The 15,664-nt window shown below is 43.4% G+C and overlaps 2 protein-coding genes across 2 annotated transcripts; both read right to left on the bottom strand.

Moving 5' to 3' along the window:
• Positions 1-304: 304 nt before the first annotated feature.
• ucmaa (upper zone of growth plate and cartilage matrix associated a) lies at positions 305-6,547 on the bottom strand. Its single transcript, XM_076297368.1, has 5 exons — positions 6,403-6,547; positions 5,775-5,843; positions 5,388-5,483; positions 2,011-2,109; positions 305-961 (listed from the first exon to the last, which is right to left on the bottom strand). Exons 1-5 carry the CDS (start codon positions 6,458-6,460, stop codon positions 864-866), a joined length of 420 nt encoding a protein of 139 aa, XP_076153483.1. The 5' UTR covers positions 6,461-6,547; the 3' UTR covers positions 305-863.
• A 2,088-nt stretch (positions 6,548-8,635) lies between these two features.
• Positions 8,636-15,414, bottom strand: phyh (phytanoyl-CoA 2-hydroxylase). The gene is made up of 9 exons (XM_076296757.1): positions 15,096-15,414; positions 14,559-14,614; positions 14,021-14,131; positions 13,195-13,363; positions 12,694-12,775; positions 11,860-12,041; positions 11,262-11,411; positions 10,299-10,433; positions 8,636-9,689 (listed from the first exon to the last, which is right to left on the bottom strand). The coding sequence occupies exons 1-9, from the start codon at positions 15,159-15,161 to the stop codon at positions 9,636-9,638; spliced, it is 1,005 nt and encodes a 334-aa protein (XP_076152872.1). The 5' UTR covers positions 15,162-15,414; the 3' UTR covers positions 8,636-9,635.
• Positions 15,415-15,664: the final 250 nt, after the last annotated feature.

The raw sequence follows: 15,664 nt of genomic DNA, 5'->3' as shown, positions 1-15,664 counted from the left end.
GAGGAATGCTCTGGTTCTAAGACTTCCTGCCTGCCTGTCAGCTTGACAGTCACAGATGATTTTCCAAGCTGTCGTAAGTTCTGAGTCGTGGAATGTTAAGAGGTCTTGCATTCCATAGAATCTCAGTTCCAGCTCACTCTTGAGCAGTGGGCCTTTCCCTGATGAATATTCCAGAAGAAATAATCTAATTTCAGTCCTCATCTCTTTCCCTCTCACACTCACAAACACACACACACAGAACTTGGAGTATTCCCAGTTCTCTGTCCAGACACATATATAGAGGTTTGTTTCCTTCCAGTTGTTAATTATAGCACCATTTTATTTCTAAACATAGAATACAGTTAAGTGAGTATCTTAGCAGTGAAATCCCTAACCAGTAATCAGAACAGTGCAAAGATATTTCACGATAAGGAATGTGGGATGGAGTCCATGCACAGGGTGACTACTAGTCAAGATAATATTAACACTGGTTTCATTAGGATTGAGACAACATTAGATATTATAACAGGAAATAAAACTTTAACTTTAAAATGATTAATACAAGTTATTGTAAATAACTCAAATATGAATATGTGTCAACAAGACATTACACAAACAAACTAAACCATTACATTTTAACAAATTTGATATGTCTTTAAACATGTAAGGGAGCTGTCTTTGGTATGTAGCAACAAATAACTTCATTTGCTTAAAACTTTGCTCCCATTTTGTGAATGCTTAAAGTAATTGCCCCTTAAATCATCAGCTTAGTAAATATCCATTCAGAGATATCTTTGACTGACATCAAGACAGCCATTCACAGAAGGCCGAGCCCTCTGAGCAGCTGTGGCTCTCCTTTCTGTTTCCTTGGTTACCGAGCATGCTCAGTGGGGAGGGCGATGATGCGGGTACCGTGAGTACATGCCGTCGTAACTGTACTCGCGGTACTGTTCGTTCCTCTCCGAGGTCCTCTCATTTTGTTCTAAGAGAGAAAAGAGATGCTTCAGTAGGCTACCCCTGAGTATGGACTCTGTTATAGGTCTTTACCAAGGGTGTAAAATGTATTTATTTCCCTGACATACACCGACAAAGTAAAGTGATAGTAAAGTCACATACTGTAGTGAAAGTGTATCATGGCCATCAAACGGTAGTTATTTATACACTTCTGATAACGTAGATCTCTATATTTTTTATCGTAGTGGCTTAGGAGCTTGGCTTGCATGCAATAGTCACAAAGTCATGGGTTTGATTCCCAGCTACCTCCATTGTGTCCATGAGCAAGGCACTCAACTTGACCCCCTAAGTGGTTCTAAACTGGTCTGGCTTTGGGACCCACAACTTACCATGTTCATTCATTAAGTCACAACATATTATTTTAGCAGTCAAGCCAATGGATATGGTGAGCTACATGATAAGACACGCACAGTGCCTATAGGCCTACTTGTTTGGAACATGCTGATGTTGGCATTACATTTGTTCAGCTCCTGATGTCACCTTTCAAGACAAGTGTGTCTTTGACAGGGGTGCTTCCATGTAGCATTTTAGGTTTTAAGGTTTCATGCTCTCATGTGCCAGCAATGCACTGCACACCACACACACGACCCACTTTTGGGTCCCGACCCACCAGTTAAGAAACACTGCCCTGAGTTGTTCAGGGACACTGGCCCTTGCAACTGGTATCTCTTGGGAAATTTCACTCATCTATTGTCCATGTTGTCAATGAAGTGAAATGGTGTCAGAGTGATAATTAATGCCAGTGCACATCATCTGGTCATGCTTCTTATATCACAAAATAGCAGTGGCACTAATACCCTTAGGATTTGGCTCTAATGGTCAGTGGGTATGAAAATAGTGTATGTGTGTGCGTGCGTGCGTGCGTGTGTGCGTGCGTGCGTGCGTGCGTGCGTGTGTGTGTTTGTGTGCGTGTGTGTGCGCGCGTGTGTGTGCGCGTGCGTGTGTGTGTGCGTATGTGTGCGTATGTGTGCGTGTGTGTGTGTGAGTGAGGTACAGGGAATGAAGATGAGGGCTCACCATCCCGCTGCTCCTCCGCGTAGTTCTCGCGCTCGTCCCTCTGCTCCTCGTAGTACTCCCTCCTGCGCTCACTCGTAGCCCGCTGCACCCTGACCTCAGCTGATGGCAGAATACAAATACACCATTTTCATAATGTGTCGAAGAAGAATGATTATGATCTCGCTGTTATCATCAGTCTCTCTGTCTGCTGAGCCAGAACAATACATTCAAAACTTTAAAAATATTCAAAACTATGAATAATGGGATTTTGTTTTTGTGAAAAATGCTTTATGAAGCCAAAGGCACAAAGGCAAATACATAGCAATGGTGACAAGGGAAAACATATTTTCTGACAGAAAATAGCTCATTCATTCATACTGCATATCCATATATCAGAGTGCAGTTTTTAGCGCTGGTGTTCTTTTATAAAACTTTTCCATAAAGCACTGGTTCCCAAACTTGAGGGGGGAAAAAACTTGGAACTGAAGGATTTTCATTCATTCATCATTTTAACAACAGAATTCCTGGTCATTTAACAGCCTTGAAGTTGTTGTTCTACAACATTAAATTGGTAAAACACAGATAAGTATAATGGTTACATATCGCTCTCAGCAGGCAGTGCAAGTGGATTATAGCTCATAAAACTCTTGATTGATGCTTTTTCAATGCTTTTTTAATTTATAGCTTTGCCGTGCCAGGTATGGTGGCTCGCAAGTGAAATGTAAGGCATGCTTTCTGTGTGGATGTCTGCAGCAAAAGGAGCTCATTATACAGTCTTTGGCCCATTACCTAGTCATAACTGCTTACCTCTCAGGCTCTCAGACGACCTCTAACAACACACGTGCCCTTGCGTACAAACACACACTCATACTCATGCCAAACATACACACACACACACATCCTCACACCCATGCCAAACACACACACACACACACACACACACACACACACACACACACACACACACACACACACACACACACACTTTCATACTCATGCCAAACACACACACACACACACACACACGCACACATCCTCACACCCATGCCAAACACACACACACACACACACACACACACACACACACACACACACTTTCATACTCATGCCAAACACACACACGCACACATCCTCACACTCATGCCAAACACACACACACACACACACACACACACACACTTTCATACTCATGCCAAACACACACACACACACACACACACACACACACACACACTTTCATACTCATGCCAAACACACACACACACACGCACACATCCTTACACTCATGCCAAACACACACACACACACACACACACACACACACACACACACACACCTTCATACTCATGCCAAACACACATACACATCCTTATACTCATGCCAAACACTCACACATACACACTGTATGTCTTCACGCCAACCACAACCCTACAACCTATCTGCCCACTCTTTCCACAACAGTAACAGCACATCACTGTGAAAAGTTTGCCTCCACAAACGTGAAAGTTTGCCTCCACAAATACCGCAGCGCAAACACACACACACACACACACACACACACACACACACCACAGACCTCCCACAACATACAGCAGGGTGCCAGGCATGGACTTTAGTGTGTGTCACTTTGTAGATTTATTTACTGTGCCCACCAACACACAGGTTTTTCTCTAGAGAGCCCAGGGTGAAACATCACACTCACTCACAGACACATGCACAGAGATGAGTTATGTAAGGTTATAATATGTACATCACTCTGTGTGTGTGTGTGTGTGTGTGTTCGTTCGTGTGTGTTCCAGAGAGTGTATGTGTGTGCGTGTGTGTGTGTGAGAGAGAGACAATTAGAGTATTGATGGTGTGTGTGTGTGTGTGTGTGTGTGTGTGTGTGTGTGTGTGTGTGTGTGTGTGTGTTTGTCTCCGTGTTTGTGTTTGTACACGTGCACTGAACTAATGAGCTAGGGATAGCTCTAGTCTCTCTGTGTGTAGTGAGTTCAGAGTAGTTGTGGTGTCTGTGTGCATGTGTGTGTAATGAGTTTAGGATTACGGTGGAGTGTGTCTGTGTTTGTGTGTGTGTAATGAGTTAAGGATTGTGTGTGTGTGTGTGTGTGTGTGTGTGTGTGTGTGTGTGTGTATGTGTGTGTGTGTGTGTGTGTGTGTGTGTGTGTGTGTGTGTGTGTGTGTGTGTGTGTGTGTGTGTGTGTGTGTGTGTGATGAGTTAAGTACAGTAGTGCGTCTGCACATTCCTGTCTTTGCTCCAGCTGTGATCTTCCTCAGACCTACAGCCCTGTTCTGAGCCAGCAGTCACAGCGCCACACACACACACACACACACACACACACACACACACACACACACACACACACACACACACACACACACACACACACACACACACACACACACACACACACACACACAGACACACACACACACACACACACACACACTCAGGTTTCATATACACACACAGCACTCAGACAAATGCTGCCATTGTTTTCGGAAAGACTGCACTGCACACACTCACATTGTAATATATTCACAAACTGCTTTCCTCAACACACACACACACACACACACACACACACACACACACACACACACACACACACACACACACACACCCACACACACACACTTGCAGACACTGTGGCTTGGAGGGGATATGAAACGGTCTTTTACTGAAGTTTTCCATGCTGGAAGGAGAACCATGCTGGCAGGTTGAAGGAGTTGCTGGTGTGTGTTGGTGGTGTGTGTGTGTGTGTGTCTGTATCTGTATCTGTGTGAGTGTCTCTCTGTGTGTGTGTGTGTGTGTGTGTGTGTGTGTGTGTGTGTGTGTGTGTGTGTGTGTGTGTGTGTGTGTGTGTGTGTGTGTGTGTGTGTGAGTGTGTGTGTCTGTGTGTGTGTGTGTGTGTCTGTATCTGTATCTGTGTGAGTGTCTCTCTGTGTGTGTCTCTCTCTCTGTGTGTGTGTGTGTGTGTGTGTGTGTGTGTGTGTGTGTGTGTGTGTGAACGTGTGTGTGTGTGTGTCTGTGTGTCTGTGTGTGTGTGTGTGTGTGTGTGTGTGTGTGTGTGTGTGTGTGTGTGTGCCTGAGTGTGTGTGTCTGAGTGTGTTTGGGTTGAATTGCGATTGTGCGATTGGTTGAAATATGGGTTTAGGGCAGGTACTATCATCAACTAAAAACCTCTTTTATACACAGAGACTATATCATGCATGAAACCCAGGAGGCTTGTGGTGGTTATGGTGAAGTTCCCCACTTCACTGTAAAGTGGTTTGAGTATTTAGAAAAGCGCTATAGAAATGCAGTGTGTCCCAACACAGAGAGATGGACAGGTACGGGGGCCTCAGCGGAATATTTGCAGAACATTAGAAAAACGTTACAAAAATGTTTTCTTTCTCACCTATCATCTCGGCGTAGGATTTCGGGGAGCGTCGACCCCGGCGCTTGAGAAAATGGGTTGCGTCTGACGCTTCCATAAACACTTGGCTCAAAGGCCCTGAGGACAGGACAAACGTTAGACCAGACGTACGTGTGTGTGTGTGTGTGGGGAGGGGGGGGGGTGGGGTATGTATGTGATATGCACCTGTTTATTATGCACCTCAAAATGTGATACAATTTTTTGATATCTTGGGTTTGTAGGCATTCATACTTTGGCTTGCATCTCTGTGTGTGTGTGTGAGAGAGAGAGAGAGAGAGAAAGATAAAAACATAATGTGTACTACATGCTATGTACATGCATATTCATATTTGTGTGTTTGTGTGTGTGTGTGTGAGTGATATAACTCACCTTTAGACGTTGCTTCTTTGTCGTCGTTGTCGTCATCCCTCACAGCTGCACCCTGAGTCTCTCTGAAGACTGAGGAAGAGAAGCACATGCCAGGCTTCAGATTTTTACAGGCATATTCATTAAGTGCCCTCATCACACTCCAAGCCCAGCTAATAACTACATCCTTGTGTGTGTGTGTGTGTGTGTGTGTGTGTGTGTGTGTGTGTGTGTGTGTGTGTGTGTGTGTGTGTGTGTGTGTGTGTGTGTGTGTGTGTATGTGTGTGTCCACACATGTGTGCATGTGTGTGCGGGCAGAGTTTCAGAGTACAAAGCATTATGTAAGTGTTGCCGTTAACCTGGAATTCACGGCAAAAACAACACAGGTCTTATACAAAAAATAATATTAGTCACCCTGACGTTTACTACTCTGGTTTGACTTCACAGTAATCGACTATCGGGTCCCATGTTATTCAGCTGAGCCTCATGCACCCTCAACACTCCAAAGGCTCACTCTTAGTTCTCAATCTCTCTAACACACACACACACACACACATTCAACCACACACACACAGATAAATATACATATGCACACACACATAGAGATAAAGATACACATGTATGCACAATTATAAGCACAACAGGTACTCACAGTTGAGAAGCAGGACCCCAGCCAGTAGGGAGAGAAGAAGCACTCGTGTCCAGGCCATCGCAGAGGAGAGTGTGACTGAGAGAGTGTCGCAGGCTCCAGAATTACGCAGGAGAACCCTGTGTGTGTGTATGTGTATGTGTGTGTGTGTGTTGTTTGTGTGTGTGTGTGTGTGTGTGTGTGTGTGTGTGTGTGTGGAAGAGAGAGAGAGAGAGAGAGAGAGAGAGAGAGAGGATGGGGTGGAATCAGAAAGGAGGCAGCTGGAATTTCACTAGCTTCGGGGAGGAGCTCATAGAAAGAGAGAGTGGTACACACACACACTTCTAATACACACATACACACTTGAATATGCACATTCAAACACAATCAATGACCCAAACATTTATGATGCTAGATATTTTGTCACTGAAGAATGGACTATCCAGGTATGTGTGTGTGTGTGTTTATATTTGTGTCTCTGTGTTTGTATCTTTGTGTAGGGCTTACCAGACTGACAAAATACGCAGGCTTATGTGGGCATGTGACAACAGGTCCATCTCATCAAATCTGTACACTTTCTCTATACAGCAGTAGACCCATTTAATGTGTCTGAATTTGATAAAGCCTTTTTAAGGTTATATGTGCATGGTACTGGTTTGGTGTGTGTGTGTGCACCTGACCACATGTGCCTTTGATCCTTTGTCTGACATGTGTAACAGGTGCTGGTATATGTGTGTATGGTCCTGATCATAGGTGGAGTGATGAAAGTGATATGTGTGTGTGTGTGTCAGAGAAAGGTGAGAGAATGTGTGTAATAGGGTGGGACACAGAGTATATAGAGTGTGGGCCTAAGAGGTGTTTGTGTGTGTGTGTGTGCGTCTGATGGTTTTCACATGTTGCTGCTTGCCAGGTCTTTGTGGGTTATTCTCACTCAAATGAACTCGTGCCGCTTCACGTTCCTCTGTCAAAGCCAGGACATCCCACTCATAACCATCTCAAGGTGGTCGTAATATAGACCATCACAACCCCAAATAACCTGTGTGTGTGTGTGTGTGACCTTACAGAATATGTCATTCCAATGACCTCAGCCCAGTGCTTGCTGTGGTTAACAGGTGACTGTTACTGCTGTAAATCTGCCACTGACACACACAGATTCACTGAGCAGATAATCCGCATACTCCCAAACCACATTGGAATGTTCCATGACTGAGTCCAGATATGAAGTCTGGATGCTCCTTCTTACGAATGACCATACCTTAGATGTGTGTGCGTTTTCATGAGTGTATGTGTGTGTGTGTGTGTGTAGAGCCCATCTGACCACCAGCTGTGAAGATGTTTGTGTCCTAGCCTCAGATGGCAGCGTTTATCAGCCTTTAACCTGTGGGACAGTGGGACTGATCTCCATCTCCATCTGGATGGGCAGGGCACTGCCCTCCTCGGCCTGAGGAGCATCACCTCCATCTGTGACTCGGTGTCTCTGAGCACGTGGGGTAGCGTGAGAGGCACCTGCAGAGGCCATCGAGTACCAGACCTTTGCTCAATATGGAAAAATGAAGAAAAAGCCATGTGTCTCTTTTTTCTCTCTCTCCCTCTCTCTCTCTTTCCACCCTTTTCTCTTCTCTCGCTCACACAGTGAACCTTCCAAATCTGGCAGGCAGATAGATTTTCTTGTCTCCAATTCAAGATTGATCTCCCCCCTATAACTCTGGAAAACCCATATTTTTGTGTGTGGGTAAGTGTGTGTTTGTATGTGGGAGTGTGTGTGTGTGTGTGTGTGAGCGAGTGAGTGTGGGTGTGGGTGTGTTCCAGTTAGTGTGGCACTAAGTTAAGGATGGTACACGATGACAGAACTGTTTGGTGATGTGTTTTCCTCTCTCTGAGAAAATTGCATGTGTGTCCATCATAACGGTGGCGTGTGTGTGTGTGATATTTTTCTCTTTTCTCTCTCTCTCTCTCTCTCTCTCTCTGTTTGTGTGTGTGTGTGTGTGTGTGAATAAGCACATTCATATTTTGCTCTCTTAGGTATTTTCTTTGGGACATTGGCAGTGTGAGGTAGGGGCTATCCAGGAAACTGCACAGACCCTGCTCTCTCTCTCTCTCTCACACTCACTCTCTCTCTCACACACACACACAACCACAAACACACAAAAAGGTAAAATGATAGGCCACTTAAAGACACAAGGCGGCTAACTAGGTGTCTGACAATCTCAGAAAATACACAAAAGTTCTATTTGTCCAAAACAAATGAAGAATCATCCAAAGGTGTAGAAATGTTTATTTGACTTTAACTGAAGTACTATGTACTCTGCTTAAGTTCTTGAGTTCTAGTTTAATTACAATCAGCACCTCAGGTTAATGTGTAAGGCAACACAGTGAAAATTAAATGAGAAAGCATGGGGTTATTACATCAGTGGCAACAGTTGTTTGCACACACACACACACACACACACACCTCCACCTGAAGCACAAAACGCTACACCTGTATAGCTTTTTCTTCTTCTCTTTCTGAACCAGAAAAGCAAACAACTCTCTCTCACACACACACACAACCCTACATAAACACACATACAGTATTATAAGCAGATGACCCGTCACACAGACTTTACATGAGTGTTTCTTTCTTATTCCAGTCTCATGTCATGCCCACCTTAATATGGACAATGGCATGTATTTTAAACGCTAGCTCATTACAGAGTTAGCCAGGTCTGTTAACACAGGCTAATTAATGTAATTTCCTTCTAAGGGTCATTATATGATTAGCTTAGCTATAAGGCCGGTTTTCCACCAGACTGCCCCATGGCTATGGGAGGGACAGTCTTAGTACACAATATCTGCATTGTCAGTTAGATGGTGTAAATAGAGTCCCTTTTCTTGTTGAATCTGGTAAACAGGTTTAACGCTGCATTTCCAGGAGCAAATTAGCTTCCTCAAAAGCTTCTCTTCTCCTCAAGGGCGTGTGAGTGTATTTGGCCAGATGCTCTGGATCTCTAACACATTAGAATACATTCACCTTGTCTGACCTTAGGCAAACTCACTGCCTACCATCTGCCACCTTTTCAATGGGGTTTCTTCTTCTGTATCTCTTTAGGTTGGTTCATTCGATTAACTTTCCATTGACTGGCTACAGGATTAAGCTGAAGGGGAAATTCGCTGCTGTGCACTGCAAAAGCAGCATAACTGTCACCTGGCAGTAAAAAAATAATGCACTATTGGATTTTGGGCTGTCAATCCACAGAGTGATTGGACAGTGGTGTTTTTCAGAGGGAGGTTCTCTCTCCATGTACCAGACGACCCCTCACGGCCCAGGTATCCTGGAGTTCAGGGAACACACACACAGACACACACACACAGACACACACAGAGACACAGAGAAACACAGGAGGTGGGTATAGAGAGAGGCAGAATCAGTAGTCCATATATAACCACTCTAAAATAGGCCTACTACCGCATATATTCAGTATAGACCCTTTCAACAATAAAAACAAAAACAATGCTTGAATGTTCTATTTGGTTCCCAATCTACTTCCTCTGCATTAGATAACATATGGAATGTTAAAACGAAGCCTTGTGGGGCCAACTATGATGCTGATAATGGAACTTTCTTGAAGGGGTCTATAATGACAGTGTGTATTACTTTTGAGACCTGGGTCAAAAAGTGCCATTGAGACCTTGGTGTTTCAGTGCTGTGTTAACTAACACCTCACTTATTTTTGAGAACATACATACATACATACAGACATAAACGCATACCATACATACTGTACATATATACATACATATACATACATACATTCGTACATACAGTGAATGCAATAAATGCAGAACTAATCTGTATTCTTTCCTCTGTACTTAATTATTCCAAGCCATCATCAAGTCACATGAAGAAAAAAAATCAACCGTGACTGACTGTCTGTCCTTACCTCAAAAGTAACGCTGTCATCCACACCGTATTTCTTCTCAGCAATCTCGTGTACTTCCTTTGCGATGTTCTCCTGAGTAGTACCCCTCACGTCAATGTAGTAGCAGTCTGCACTGGCATAATGGCAAGAGATCGCCTGTAGAAATGCAAACAAACACAAATGCAGATATTTCATTCAACTGGTCATGACCTATAATTCTGAAGTAACAGTATATTAGACAAGGAATGTAGGTTATAGTCTGATTAGAAACCAGAATAGATTAGAAACCAGAATAGAATAGAATCAAAAATGCAGAAATGTAGAGTTTTATCTCTGCCTTGTGAGGAGTGCTGTAGAGGTGTGCTATGTGCTTACATCTATGTGTGCATGAGGCAAGTGTGTCCATGAGCATGTATGTATTCACTCCACTCCAATCCACTTCAGTGTATGTGTGTGTGTGTATTTGTGTGAGCGTCTGTCTGTCTGTCTGTGTGTGTGTGTGTGTGTTTGTGTGTGGGTGTGTGTGTGTTGGGGGCAGCCGTGGCCTACTTGTTAGGGGTTCGGGCTTGCCAGTTTGATCCCCGATCAGTAGAAAAAATTTGGGCGGGGGAAGTGGTTGAGCACTGCTCTCCCATGCCCACATCCACGGCTGAAGTGCCCTTGAATATGGCACCTAACCCCTCACTGCTCCACGAGCGCCACTGTAGCAAGGCAGCTCACTGCTCCCGGTTAGTGTGTGCTTCACCTCACTGTGTGCTCATTGTGTGCTTCAACTCACTGTGTGTTCAATGTGTGCTCTGTGTGTTCACTAATTCACGGATGGGATAAATGCAGAGACCTTGTAATTCCTTGTATACGCAAGTATACTTGGCCTATAAACCTGATTTTACATTTACATTTTGTCTATGTATACTCTGTATGTGTGTATGTGTGTGTGTGTGTGTGTGTGTGTGTGTGTGTGTGTGTGTGTGTGTGTGTGTGTACCTTGCGAAAGCCTTGGGTCTGGTTCATGCCGGAGCCGTGGATGAGCAGAGGATGGAAGAACACCGTGTCCCCCTTCTCCATCTCCAGGTGCACGCGCGGGTGGTTAGAGTCGTAGTTACGCACGCCATGGTACATCTTATTAACACCGCCCTACAGAGAGACACGCAGGTGGTCCAGAGGGTGAGAGAGAGAAAGAGAGAAAGAAAAAGAGAGAGAGATAAAGAGATGATGATGGAGGAGAAAGTCAAGGCACAAAGCTTCTTACTTCTGGCTCTGATTATTTTCTGTGTCGTTGCCACTGTGCTCTAAATACCTTGACACACCAGAAATCTGTTCACTACAGTATGTAGAGATTAATTAAAAACAAAAAACCTTTAAGCCAAATTTGTCTTCTAAATCTGAAACTCTTTCATGGACACACACACAAACACATAACATTTGGTATATGTGATTGGGTTGTCCATATACTCATAAATTCATAAACAAACAGACAAACACACAAACAAACACACACACCTCCCACTCGGGGTAGTCCAGCTCCAGCAGAGTAAGATTTTAAAACTCTTTCACAAACACACACACACACTCACACACACACCTCCCATTCGGGGTAGTCGTGCTCCTGCAGGGTGCCCTTGTGGGTGCCAGGCAGCACCACGAGGCAGCCGTTCTGTCGGGTAACGCGCTCCATGGCGGTCCAGGCGCACACGATGCGGTCGGCCGGGCGGAACGGGAAGTAGTGCAGGTCCTGGTGCATGGGGTGGCGGGACGTCTTCTTACCTGGCCACAGGTGAAGGTGAATCAACACACAGCTATCACACTATGCTATTCCATTTGTTTCAGTTTAGATTGTGTGTGTGTGTGTGTGTGTGTGTGTGTGTGTGTGTGTGTGTGTGTGTGTGTGTGTGTGTGTGTGTGTGTGTGTGTGTGTTAGTGTTGTCTCTATTGTTGTCTATTGTCTTTTGTGAGCTGCCTTCTCACTTGTACTGGGCTCACTTGTAAAAGAGATCAATCTCAATGTGATTTCTTCCCTGGTTAAATAAATAAAGGTAAAAGACAAAAAGCCAATGTGTCTGTGTCTGTATGTAAGAAAGTCAGTTTGTAGCTTGCGTTGCTAGCTTGCGTTGCTAGACAAGCCCAATCCTGCACCGGTTTTGAACTTGGTATGGAAGGTGGACTTGCTGGCAAGGAGGCTAAAACTCCTTCGGTACAGAATTGTCTATACTGAATGATATCTTCTCAACTAAGCATTTAGAAAAATAGCTAATTACGGTGAGTACAGATCATTTTAGTTGAGTTAATGAGCTATGTGTCATGCTTGTCTTGATACAGGATATGGCATCTTTTGTCAAATGTACGTAGAGGTCACAAAAGTATGTATGTAAACTTTTCCTCTGTTTGACAGTGTGTGCGTGTCTGTGTTTGTAGTTACCTGCATCTGGGGGCTTGTTGATCAGCATAGTGTGCATAGCCATAACGTTGGGTCCAGTGAAACATTGCACATATTTCAGAATCTAATTACAACACAAACAATTAGTTAATCACAATATGGGTGCTTTCATGATCAGGGTAAGTGCCTGACATTATCTGCATACATGTCTGTGTACCTTACAATATAGAATTAACTTGGATAACTATATGTTATTATTGATCATAACTACACCTAGCAGTACCTAGTCAATTGGAAAAAGAAGAGCACCATACCACACAAAACACATCTTTCAGTCTTTTTCATTCTCAAATTAATTTAATTCATTTTAAAACTACACCACTTCAACACACTATATTAACCCAATTTTAGTGGACAGTCTCACCACGACAATAACTACACATAGATTGCACTTCATGCACATAGATTCATATGAAGCTGTGTGTGTGTGTGTGTGTGTGTGTGTGTGTGTGTAAAAACACATTCATGCTTATTTAGACAGACCTGTGGCAGGGCACAGTAGCGGAAGAGTTCAGGGTCCTCCTGGAAGTCCTGCAGTTTGGAAACAGCCTTCTGGTCCGGCATGAACTCGGACTTGGAAATGGCCACATCTCTCATCACCACCAGGCCAGGTACCTTCACTTCTCTCTTACAGATACGCTCAAACTCAGCCCTGACAACATGCGCACAGACACAGACACACACACACACACACACACACACACACACACACACACACACAAAAAACACAATGAGACAACAGCAAACACAATAACAGTGTGTGTGTGTGTGTGTGTGTGTTTGTGTGTGTGTGTGTGTGTGTGTGTTAGGGCAGCACAATTATCGTAACTGCAATCGTAATGCAATATGAACCAATGCAATTACCTTATCGCAAAAGCTACAAATGATCATGCAGTTAATTTTGTCACATTTCTGACTTTTATATTCATTTCATCCTCCTTGACTATGCCACTTATGGTTGGAGGGGGTGTGTGTGTGAGGGGCACAGAAATTCTGATTGGCGAGCTTCAAAGTCGGTCAGGGATGCTGTGCTTCTTGTGCACCAGGCGTGCCCACCAATCAGGGGTGACACAAATTAAAGATACATTTGGAATACTGAACTGAATCATTCAAAAATCATATGGCAAATCGCAGAAAATCTGTCAGAAAAACAATCAATTAGATATTTTCCCCAAATCATGCAGCCTTAGTGTGTGTGTGTGTGTGTGTGTGTGTGTGTGTGTGTGTGTGTGTGTGTGTGTGTGTGCATGTGTGCATGCGTACGCGTGTGTGTTCGTGCGCACACACAGGTTTAGATCGATATGTTTACCTAAACTGGTTGATGTCCTCTTCTGACACCAGGTTTTTGATAAGGATGAAGCCATCCTCCTCATAAGCAACTCTCTGTTCAGGGCTCAGATAATCTGTGTCCAAAGTGTACCTAAACAGGCATTAAAATGAATCACACCCGGTTACAGCCTTGTCAGGGTTCAACAATGGCCCGCTGGCCCAGGGCAAGTAAAGAGAGTTGGTTGGCCTGTCACCATCACAAGTCAGCTAACTGCTTGAAGGATGAGAGGCTTCCATTATTCATTACAATTAATTTATTAAAATTAATAATTCATTATTATTAATTTATTAAAATAAAATAAAACATTTTAAAGGTAGGCTACTTTTCTGGTCCAGTAGGCTATAAAAGGGACCATTGGGGGAAATGTTAGGCTACATTTGACACTGCACCTGCCATATCCACAGTAAAAAAACAAACAAACAAAAAACAAACACGGGCTCTTGCCTCGTAGTAGGCTACTCACAACAATAATCTGAGAACAAATATTTTCATCATTTTCGCGTGCAGAAACACTTACCTAAGTGTTTGGGGAAGATGATATGACACATTCTGTGCCGATGTGAAAGACGCCCTCTGAGATGTTATGTTAAGTCCTAAGCTACAAGACTGATATTTTCATTTTCCATCACACAATTACATTACTATGCTCTGTGTAGGCTATCATTTATTTACGCCATGAGTCGGTACCTTTTGGAAACTAGCGGACCGTCTTTTCTATTTTTACCTAGGTAAAAATAGAAAATAGAGATATTTAGAGATATTTGATTGAGTTTGCGTCTTTCGCTAAAGCTGACTTTGAACTATTATATTCCATTTATAAACAACTGCAATATCTGCCTTAGCACAGTATTCATGATTAATGCCCATTAAAAAATCAAAAGAGTAGCCTACAAATAGAAACAAAACATGTAGCCTGATATAAGGCCTACACAGATATGCCTCGATCTTTCTTGTAACTTCACCGGACTCCCAGCACACATAGTCGGTCAGAGTAACGCCCCCATGTCGCTTTGGTCTTATAGCCACAAAACACAGAGAAGCCAGCAAAGGATACGACAGTCGCTCCGGACCGGTCCAGATGATTCAGAACGACTTTCAGTCGATCAGTAGCCCGCGACATAATCAACAAAGACTGAATACCACTTTGAGCAATGGCAAATTAAGGTAGGCTACGCTCAGCAGTGAGCATACAGACGTCTATGTAGTGCTCTAGCCAGAGGGTTGAAGCTCTAGTCGGTCACAAGTACTACAAAGTACTATGACACTGACTTTTGCCCTAGATAATCATATGATTAAACCAGCCACTGACGTAACGTATTTGTTTTCACACCTGAAATGTAGGCCTAATGTAAATGGAAGACATTTATTATTAATAGGCCTAGTCTACAGAGAGACAGTACCAATTTGATTCAGATAGGCTAGCCTATTCAAAATAAATACCCTGTTTCATAAATCTTTTATTTTGACAATGCATAGTGAAGTGTTTCTGTAATAGCCTATTAGACTGACATTTATTAACTGACAGACAATAAAAATGTTTTAAAGTCTTGCAATAACTGGACTTTAAAATATGTCGTGATAGGCCACTTCACTTACCTTGTCCTCAACACAGTTTTTAAAGTC

The sequence above is a fragment of the Alosa pseudoharengus genome, unplaced genomic scaffold (genome assembly GCF_046254945.1).
Source record: "Alosa pseudoharengus isolate Yale_2024_CS ecotype anadromous, Long Island Sound unplaced genomic scaffold, YU_APseudo_1.1 YU_APseudo_1.1_scf_20, whole genome shotgun sequence".
NCBI lineage: Eukaryota > Metazoa > Chordata > Actinopteri > Clupeiformes > Clupeidae > Alosa > Alosa pseudoharengus.
Note: the sequence above shows the minus strand (reverse complement) of the source record. Positions and strands in the feature narration are given on the sequence as shown.

Bases quoted from the DNA above. Each gene is read 5' to 3' on its own strand.
- ucmaa (XM_076297368.1), bottom strand. From the start codon at position 6,460: ATGGCCTGGACACGAGTGCTTCTTCTCTCCCTACTGGCTGGGGTCCTG. The intron at 5,844-6,402 runs GTGAGTACCTGT...TCTCTTCCTCAG, and splicing joins TGGGGTCCTGCTTCTCAACT to TCTTCAGAGAGACTCAGGGT. The intron at 5,484-5,774 runs GTGAGTTATATC...TCCTGTCCTCAG, and splicing joins CAAAGAAGCAACGTCTAAAG to GGCCTTTGAGCCAAGTGTTT.
- phyh (XM_076296757.1), bottom strand. From the start codon at position 15,161: ATGTCGCGGGCTACTGATCGACTGAAAGTCGTTCTGAATCATCTGGAC. The intron at 14,132-14,558 runs GTAAGTGTTTCT...ATGCCTGTTTAG, and splicing joins CATCTTCCCCAAACACTTAG to GTACACTTTGGACACAGATT. The intron at 12,042-12,693 runs GTAACTACAAAC...ACCTGTGGCCAG, and splicing joins CAACAAGCCCCCAGATGCAG to GTAAGAAGACGTCCCGCCAC.